The following is a 10,033-nucleotide window of genomic DNA, read 5'->3' on the forward strand; positions in this document are numbered from 1 at the left end:
GGCAAAGAAAGCGCTAAAAACGGAAAGAACCATTACTAGTATAATACTACCTCCGTCTCAAAGTCGCAATTTCTAAAAATAATCGTCTCAAATTATTTGTTATTTTAGAATTTCAAAAGTAAATTTTTTTTTCTTTCTATTCTACCCTTAATTATTTTTGTGGAGTATAAATATCTTAATTATGAGTAAGTATTAATTGACAAGAGATTATTTCTTAAGTAGAATAGTTAAAAATATTTTTTATTTAATAATTTCTTTGTTTGTTTAATTTTAAAGGTTGACTAAAAACAGAACAGTTGAGAACGGACAAAGCCAACCGTGGACGGACGAAATCCCAGGAACCCAATCCCAGAAGAAACGACTGTTTACCTCAATCAAACCAAAGATCCTCTACAACTACGCCCCTTCTTCCAAATTTCGAATCTCATCATTATTACTCTTCCCTCCCCTAGATTTCCTCAATCTCAATCTTCCCATGTAACCCATTTACTGTATCATACGGTACCTCCCTCATTTATTTAATACCCCATACCCGACCAAAAAAAAAAAAGCAATCACCGTGTAGAAGAAATCGGCGATCTATTTCTGGTTTCAGGTTGAATATCGTCGATGAAACGGCACTGGGTGATCCTGGTCTGTATTTTGCTGTTATTTTTTGGCTTTACGGGCTTGGCGAGTGAGTTATTGAGCTTGCCCAGTAGTTCAATTGAGGGAATTTCCGATGAGGTTACGCTAGCTCCGGCGAGGAGGAATCTGTTGTCAGAGTTGAGGTTAGTTTCTGTTCTTGCTATTTTGAGAATTTCATATTCTACTCATTTGGATTTGTTGCTGGTATGGTATGGTAATTATTTTAGTAAATTGTGCAAAGATATAGGGATTCTTGGAGCTTCTGTAGAAAATTCTTAGCTACTCCATCATTTTATTTTATTAAAATTTAGAAATGACACAAGATTTCAGCTTTATTATTGTTTCTGGAGGATCTTTTCATGTTTTAATTTCATTTTCTACTGATGCATAGTTTGGTATTTTGGTTCAAATTATCCCTTCAATTGCTTTTTACATGTTTTCTTGTGCTTCTTGAAAGTAAAAGAATTTGATCATCATTAAATATGCTCCAATTCTACTTAGGGTGTGTTTGGTATGAAAGAAATGTTTTTCTGGAAAATAAGTGATTTTCTTACTTATTTATGGTGTTTGGTAAGTGAGCTGAAAATATTGTCCCAAAAGCATTTCTTCTATATAATATTCTACCAACAATATGAGGGTGGCGAAGGGTAGGGGGTGGGGGTCAGAGTGGGGGGAGGTTGTTGGCAGGGGGTTTGGGGGAGGTGGGTAGCGGAGGGGCGCGGGGAGTGGGGTAGCTGTTAGGGGGTGGAGCGATTAGTAGGGGATGGGGTGGGAAGGACACAATTAGCGTGAAATCCCACTTATGGAACTTGTTTTCCTTACTCCCATCAGGCGGCTTCCCTGATTTTTAAGGGACTTGTTGTCCAGAACATTTTGACCAACCAAACATGGGAAATTTGGAAAACATTTTCTAACTCCATACCAATCACACTCTTGACTGTATAGAACTTGTTTGCTAATTTTGGCATCACGTCAGCTAACCCATATTTCAGTCAAGATTTGTCCTTAGTTCGTGTTTTATTCAAACAGATATGTTATTCTAGTTTTCTCATACATCCGAACTAGAAGGTAAAGAGTTTTATGCTCCTTTTTTTGGCCATCAGGAAAATGGATGCTTGTTCATCCCGACTTTCTTTGGTTTGCATTGCTCTATGTTCGAGAACCAAGCCAACTACAACCGTAACAATTTCAGGATGTCTGGTCTTGAAATTACAACATACTCTTGGAGGAGATCAGTTTCTATAAAAAACAGAATCCTACTATTTGGTTATTAGTTTATGTCTTCCCCTGTAACTTACAATCTAATATGTGGAAAATGGTGCTTTTTATGAGCGATGGGATAGTATCTATTGAGAATCAGTAGTTATGGATCATATGTTTCGCTATGTATAATGCTTGATGCATACTTGACTTCTCGAAAAACGAACAGGATCTAGGAGAAAAGAACACTGACATTTCTGCTTACTTCTTGAACCCAGAAACATTCTAGTTGATGTCTTTGAAGGTAAATCAACTTATTTTTTGCAAACTGGACCCACGAGCTGTAAACTAGACTCTCTTTGGATATAATAAACTAAAATCCTTTTAATTTTTTGTTCCCTTTTCCCTTTCTATGTTCACTTTCTGTCATGCTGGTAACTTTATGTCTTTAGTATGCTTTCTGATTCATTAATTTTTTTTTGGGTTTTCTGCTTTGCTACACTTTCCTGAACCAGGAAACCTGAGACAGCACTGGTTGCTGAACTGGATGGTACTGTTCATTTACGGGAGGTTAAAACTGAGAAAACACTCTGGTCATTTAGATCTGGCCCATCAATCTACTCTTCTTATCAGGCTCCTATAAACTATAATGACAACAGGGAGGCATCATCTGATATAGGAAGTGGTTATTTCATTGACTGCCGTGGGGATGATTGGGAATTGTATGCGCACAACAGGCTTGGCAAATTGGTATTGTCTCTAAATTTCATATTCAACGAGTCTTTTCATTATTCTACATAGATTACACTTGCAATTTTGGTGCTATATAACAAGAGATGATATCCACTTAACATTGAATGATAATGAGACATGATACATCAATTAATGCAGTACTACCTCCGGTCCATTTTTAATATCATTTTAGCCAAAAATAAAATTGGTCCGAAATAAGTGTTGCTTTTAGGAAACCAAGAAGGCATTAACTTCTTTTCCAAACCTATCCTCTCTTTAATAAATGATCTATAAAAATTTCTAAAACGGTATAATTATTATTCACTTTGAGGAGAGAAAGACTGTAATTTAGTCAAATAACCTTATAACTAATGCCATTAAATGGTCTTCTTAGTGAGTATGCCAAAACTTTAAATGACAATTAAAACGGACCGGAGGTACTATTAACAACTAGACCTTGATCTAGGCTAACAAAGTGAAATGAACACTCCCCTAGTTTGAAACGTATTCTAAACTCCCCTTTTTACCATCATGAAGCTGTTAATTTTGAGCATGATTTGACCAATATACCCTCATATCCCATATTGGTTGATTGAGGACAGCTTTGGAAATGATTTGGTTAATTTTGAGCATGATTTGACCAATATACCCTCATATCTATATATTGGTTGATTGAGGACAACTTTGGAATTGATTTAGCTACTTAAAAAGTGTATAAAAGAAATATATGTGGAAAAAAAGAAGAAAAGGAATAGCGACCGAGGGGCTGGTATTTGGGTATTGGGTTTGAACTGGGGACCTAGAAGAGGAAAGGAAAGAGACAATGGTGCTTGGCTTTTTGGAGGGGGGGAGGGGAGTTGCAGGGGGAAAGGAGCTGTTTGCTGTTGTTAAGTTTTGATGTTTCCAGAATCTATTTTGCTGGCTTAGAAGGAATTCTGTAATTAACATTTATGATTTCATTAACTTATTGGATTCTGCTTTTGTGTAGTTTCTGTTAGAGTCCTGATCCTTGTAAACTTTTGGTACCTTCTTGGTACTGTTTCTTCTTATAAAGTACTTAAACTTATCAAAAAGATGAGAGGCGGACTGAAGTTGTGGGGGTGGGGAAGGGTGGGATGGAAGAAGGGAGTGACATAGTGGAGGCAAGGGCAGATAGGGGAACAGAATGATGTTTGTGAGTGACGGGACGATGCGAAGGTGCAATAAGAGTACGCTGACAACTGAGGAGTTGAGTTGAGAGAAAAAAGAAAATTGCACTTGGTGAGGGGAGGGTTTGAGGGGGTGTGACGGGAGGGACAGTGGGAGATAAGGTACGTTGGAGGTACTTTATTGTTAGAGAAATGAGTAATTTATTCAGCTTGCTGACTAAGATTCACTTTTATAACGACAAGCATGTTTGGAAGTAAGAGACTAACATCTTGAAATCCTTCCTATACTTCCTATTCATCCGCCTATAGCATCTAATTTATTGCTCCATATTTTTGTACAGAAACTTATGAAAAATATTGATGAGTATATTAGTTCAACTCCACAAATAGCTGAGGATGGCGGGATTGTTCTGGGATCTAAAAGAACTACTGCATTTCTGGTTGATGCTAAGACTGGTCGCCTGATTTATACATATAGGATGCCTGACTCTCCAGCAACTCACGACAATGGCATTGCCTTTCATCATAATGGTACCATTGATGAAGAGAGTCTGCCCACATACACGCTTTACATCACCAGAACAGACTATGCATTGACATCTTTTATTCCAAACTCAGACCAAGTGTTGTGGAACATGACGGTTGCTGAAATAGGGGCTGCTTCTCTTTGCAAAGACATCGAGGATCCATTTAGTGGGGATATTCTGGATTCTGAAAGATCTGAACCTGACGTACATTTCGATATGCCATTGCCATGTCAGTCAAGGGCCCTTATCCACAGACGTCGAAGTCAGCAGGAGAAGATGCTCCCGGGTGCTCATCGTCCAGAGCTCCCCTCATCAGAGCCAAATGTTGATAATGCAGCTAATGCAGACACATCCCATTTGGAATATTTTATAAAAAGGACTATGTTTGGCATATTGGTGGTGCTCATACTTTTAATCATCAAAAAGAAAAATTCCGAAGATGTTAAAAAGCCATTTAAAGAAGGAATAATCAAGTCTTCTGAAAGATTGAGCATGCCAGTTCGCAATATTTTAGCCACTCTTGTGGGAGCTTTAACACGCAATCGTTATTCAGGGGCTGAAGTCAAGTTGGTTAGACAGCCCGGCAACTCACATTCACCAAATGTACCTTCAAAAAGGAAAAAGTCTCGGAAGTCTGGAAAGAATGGGAGCAATGGTGAGAAAAGTGATAAAGGCCCCTCATCTGATGGTGGACTTCAATATGCAGACGTGGATGCTGATAATAAACTGTTGCTGAACCTTATTCAACCAAGTATATGTGGCAAAGGTGGACGCACTATCGGTAAGTTGTTTGTCTCCAGTACAGAGATTGCTAAAGGGAGCAATGGCACAGTTGTCCTTGAAGGAATTTATGAAGGTCGTGCAGTTGCTGTGAAAAGACTTGTCCGGGCACATTATGATATCGCCTTCAAAGAGATAAAGAATCTTATTGCATCTGATCGACATCCAAATATTGTTCGGTGGTATGGTGTGGAACAAGACCAAGATTTTGTTTATCTTGCACTGGAACGCTGCATTTGCAGCTTGAGTGACCTTATTCAGATTTATGCCGACACTACAGTAAATGCACGTCTTAACCAGAACTTGGATGCAGAATCTACTAACCGTAGAATTCATTTGGATTATTTGAACGGTATTATGTTGGATACTGAGTTAAGGAAAGAAAATGGTTTTCCTTCACCTTTGTTGCTCAAATTGATGAGGTTCGTGAAATTATTTCTTAATGAATCTGATTTTGTGCCTCTAATTCGTGGTATGAGGTGGGTTACTCTGCAACCCGTTAGATGGTGACTTGAAGAAAGGATGATACTTCACAAGGAAGGGTGCTCTTTTTATTCTTTCCTTTTTCTGTGTTTGCCTGTTTTGCATAGCACTCGTGCACAGAGGAGAGAGGGAGGGAGGGAGGTGATATTATACATCATAAATTCATTCTTGGCATATTGTTCTATGATGCTCTTTTAGTAACGTTTTTACATATCACATGTTTTCTTAGTGATTAATTTATGTGGCATTATTTCAGGTCTTCTTGCCTGGTTAACTCCAAAAGAGCATTTGCTTCCTATGCTTGACTTGGCATCGGGTCTCTAGAAGTCCTTTTAGGGGAAGAACTAGGTGAACTTCACTTTGTTCAACTCTTGCTCCCGCCCACGGCGGGATAGAGCAAGACACTTTAACGAGAAAATTCTCATTCTTCTGACTCAAAATTTCTTGAGATAATGGCTTTATAATTAGCCTTAGCACTTTGCTCTTCATGGTTCTTAGGGTTTGGTGCCTTTTATTCGTGCTTTCTCATCTGTGTTCTCTTACAGTTTTACTACTTTCTGCCTTTTTGAACTGCCCGGTTTAATAGGTTATCTGCTACAAGATTTACCCCCTCTCTGCAGTTGGGAAAAGAAGGGCCCTGTATGACTGCTCCGTCCTTTATCAAACCTATAAAAGTTTTCTGCATCTTGCATTTCTAGACCGTCATCTTACAAAGACAAACTGCTGTTTGGTTAATGAGCGCGTAGAATTATATTTCTGTTTCCGTACATAAAAGTTGTAATCAGTGCCTTTGTAGTGGATTTGAACATAAAATTGGACCAATTTTCTTGTCTCTTTTAATTCCATAAAATTTTCTGAACTGCAATTTGACTGGGTATGGCACACTTTTGGTGTTCTGATTTCTTCCTGGAGGACAGGGATGTGGTCTCTGGTCTTGTGCATCTTCATGATTTGGGGATCATTCATCGAGACCTGAAGCCCCCAAATGTTCTGATAACTAAGGAAAGATTCTTAGGTGCTAAGCTTTCTGATATGGGAATTAGCAAGCGCCTCATCGGAGATATGTCTTCATTGGGTCATCACGCGACAGGCAAGTAGTTATAAAGTAGTTTTACATTAGCTGGTAGTGCATGATAAACTTTTGTTCAGTACCATCACCATTTAGTATGCTCTGTTATCAATTAATTTGCATGACATACTGAGTATTGTTATGCGTCCATGACACACTTTGTTGTCGTCCTTGCTGCTTACTGGAGAAGATTGTTTGACCGATAGTTGAGGTCATTCTCACACTAGGCTCTTCTTTTGGAGCCTCTGAGCTTTTAAATGTTCTACGAGCACTGCTCCTGCTTGCCTGAGCATCTTGTCTTTAACTTTTGTTGTTTGGATTTCCATTCTTCTTACTTGCGATGAATTTTACAGGTTATGGAAGTTCGGGTTGGCAAGCTCCTGAACAGCTTCTTCATGGACGTCAAACACGCGCTGTTGATATGTTCAGTCTGGGGTGTGTTCTGTTTTTCTGCGTGACTGATGGTAGTCATCCCTTTGGAAGCCCTCTTGAGCGTGACATTAACATTACAAAGAACAAAATTGATCTTTTCTTGGTGGAACACATCCCTGAAGCTGTGGATCTCTTTTCTCATTTATTAGACCCCAATGCTGAGTTGAGGTAATAAGTGAAAATGTTTATTTTCAGTTTATATACTAACAAGTCTATCATTTAGTGCATGTAGCAAATAATTTTGGACAGAGTCGCTTATTGGCCATAGACATCCTTGTAGCCAGTTACGGCAAATAATTTTGGACAGAGTCACTTATTGGCCATAGACATCCTTGTAGCCAGTTACGCATGAAATTCTCTTTGAATTGCATTATTACCTTCTTACTCCAATAATGTTTATGGAGATGGCTATACCCTTCTTTATCTCGCTTAATAATTGCAGCTGCTGAACGGTTATTTTCAAAGTTTAACCAGTATTTTATGCTTATTCATAAAAAACAAGAAGGCTTACAGATTATGACAATCTGGGTGTACTTTTCAAGGTTTAGCTAAATACAATTTTCAGCTCAATTTAGTAAAGTAATGTTGCTTGGTAAGTCCTGAACCACTTGACATTTTAAGTAGGCTGTGTAATTTTTCCTTCGTAGCTGTTCAGAGACGCAAAAAATCTTAACCACTTGGAGAGCTCAAACTTCCTCTGAAAGCTTAGACTGTTTTGAAATCCTAAGAAACTTCCTAATTGAATTATTTCTTGCTGTTTGAACGAAAGAACTATTTGTTGCAATGATTGGTAAACTTCACCAGAAGAGTATCTGATGGAGCAAAGAACATGCAAAAGTTTTGATCAGTAAAAGCATGTTTGTTTATAGTATAGTGACTATGCTCTTATGAAATTGAGAAAAATATAGCTTTTGGGTTCTCAACGTCATGTTAAACTTGAAACAGACATCACGAGAGAGACCAAATTTATGAGGATATATCAAGATTTCTGCATATGGTTTTCAATCAATAAACATTTAACATTGTATTGGAAAAACTGACCATAGTGATCTCATGGATAAAGCGCCTGTTGTAATAGTAGATATACTAAGTGCAATTGCATTTGCTAAACTCTTGTTTTTTCCCTTAATTTTGTTTGTCCAAGACCGAAGGCTGTGGACGTGCTTGCTCATCCTTTCTTTTGGACATCTGAGATACGATTGTCATTTCTTCGTGACTCAAGCGACAGGGTGGAACTCGAAGACAGGGAGACTTCTTCTGATCTCCTGAAAGCATTGGAAGGTACAGCACCAGTTGCTTTGGGTGGAAAATGGGATGAGAAGATGGAATCTCCGTTCATCAACAATATTGGTCGTTACAGGCGATATAAGTTCGACAGTGTTCGTGATTTGCTGCGAGTCATGCGCAACAAGCTAAATCATTACAGAGAGCTTCCCACCGAAATTCAGGTTAGTTCTGATAAATCTATATACTCTTGTCATTATTCGAAGGATTGTTGTATACTTAAAATTTGGGCAAGAACCTCCTTTGAGAATTTAATTAATGTTGATTTCAGATTGTATTTGGGTTCCAGGTTTTTCAGGGTTTGAGAAACGTTGACAGGTTATTTATTATTGGAGAGAAAGTAGTTGTCCCGGGAAATCTCTTAGGTCTTTCTCCAATTAAAAGAAAAAGGAAAGAAAGAAAAAAAAATAAAATAATTTCATCATAGCATTATTTTATTAGGCGATATTGTTCCATGGGGAGTTGGTAGTGGTAAATACTGAATCATTACATATATATTCAGAAAGCTTTATTACTTTAGAGTTTATACCGATATGAAATTCCTTAGATTTTCAAATATTTTCTTCTGATTTAATACCTTTTTATTGGCTGACATCCCATTGTCTCTCACCTTCATTTCAGGAAATTTTAGGAACTGTACCAGAAGGATTTGATGGCTATTTTAAGAGTCGGTTTCCCAAATTACTAATTGAAGTGTATAAAGTGATGTCAGATTACTGTAGGAATGAAGACTGTTTCCAGAAGTACTTCACAAGCAGTGTACTCTAAGACTCCTCCAAATAGCGACTGAATCTTGTTCAATACTTGAATGTATGATGTCAACATGTAATGTAGTCTATATATGTAAATATGATCAACCTATATATATTCTTATTAAAGTGTATATTTATGTCGACCAACATATCTCTTCTTCCTTTCTTAATGCTCAAAGTTATTTTTCGTTGTTCAGCGATTGCACAGAATTGATTGTTTTATTGATGTGATAGATGTAGATGCTTTCTTTTCTTCTCCGCTACGCTATTTGGAAATACTTATGTCATCATACTATATTATAAGTATAAAGACTCAAACTAAAACTTAAAAGATCGAAATAACTTTATAAAGTTGAATGACTGTAATACCCTTCAACATAATATTATTTCAGATATAAATTTGTACAAAAATGTAAAGATACATTCTAAGAAATTAATTAAAAAAAAATATTTAAATTGAAATAAAGACAGCCCTTTGACCTTCACCATTAAAAAGAATCTTCCTATTAAATGTTAAATAATAGTACAGTTACATGAATGTGGTTAATTGGGCATCTTATTAAATGATGAATTATAACAACACATTAATTTGTTGTTTATTTTGTAAACCATAAAGTTTAAACGTTAATTCCCTTATATTTTCTATTTGTTTTTGCTGCTAAATAATGAGCTAATAAGGATCATTTATATCATTTGCTGGTTTATTGGTTAGCTTTCATTTGTCAAAAATTAATTTCTTCTAACTTTATATGCATGTATTACCATTTAAGAGCTAGCTTTTACAATTCCATAACCGGTTTACAGAAAAAGCATATTAGCAAACATAATTACATTAACTAATGTTCTCTTCATTGCTATTAAATATTTAGAGAATTTGAGGAGTTGCTTTGAATATTTTGTTTGCCTAATTTCGTTCACCAACTTACTTCTTTGCACTACGTCTCTCATTTTCTTTCTAAATTTTATTCATTCAAGATGATTTTCGGTTCAAGTTTTGAT

The 10,033-nt window shown here is 36.8% G+C and overlaps 1 protein-coding gene across 2 annotated transcripts; it reads left to right on the plus strand.

Annotated features, from left to right (window-relative positions):
• The first annotated feature begins 279 nt into the window (after positions 1–279).
• On the plus strand, positions 280–9,181 carry LOC107760311 (serine/threonine-protein kinase/endoribonuclease IRE1a). Of its 2 annotated transcripts, XM_075235156.1 has the most exons (8): positions 337–770; positions 1,731–2,131; positions 2,343–2,577; positions 4,049–5,436; positions 6,415–6,587; positions 6,920–7,166; positions 8,143–8,446; positions 8,904–9,181. In XM_075235156.1, exons 4-8 carry the CDS (start codon positions 4,055–4,057, stop codon positions 9,048–9,050), a joined length of 2,253 nt encoding a protein of 750 aa, XP_075091257.1. In that variant the 5' UTR covers positions 337–770; positions 1,731–2,131; positions 2,343–2,577; positions 4,049–4,054; the 3' UTR covers positions 9,051–9,181. The 2 variants fall into 2 exon arrangements, with proteins under 2 accessions (XP_016433830.1, XP_075091257.1); XM_016578344.2 differs by lacking the exon at positions 1,731–2,131 and having other exon boundaries at positions 280–770.
• Positions 9,182–10,033: the final 852 nt, after the last annotated feature.

This window comes from Nicotiana tabacum, chromosome 17 (genome assembly GCF_000715075.1).
Source record: "Nicotiana tabacum cultivar K326 chromosome 17, ASM71507v2, whole genome shotgun sequence".
In the NCBI taxonomy this organism is placed as follows: Eukaryota; Viridiplantae; Streptophyta; class Magnoliopsida; order Solanales; family Solanaceae; genus Nicotiana; species Nicotiana tabacum.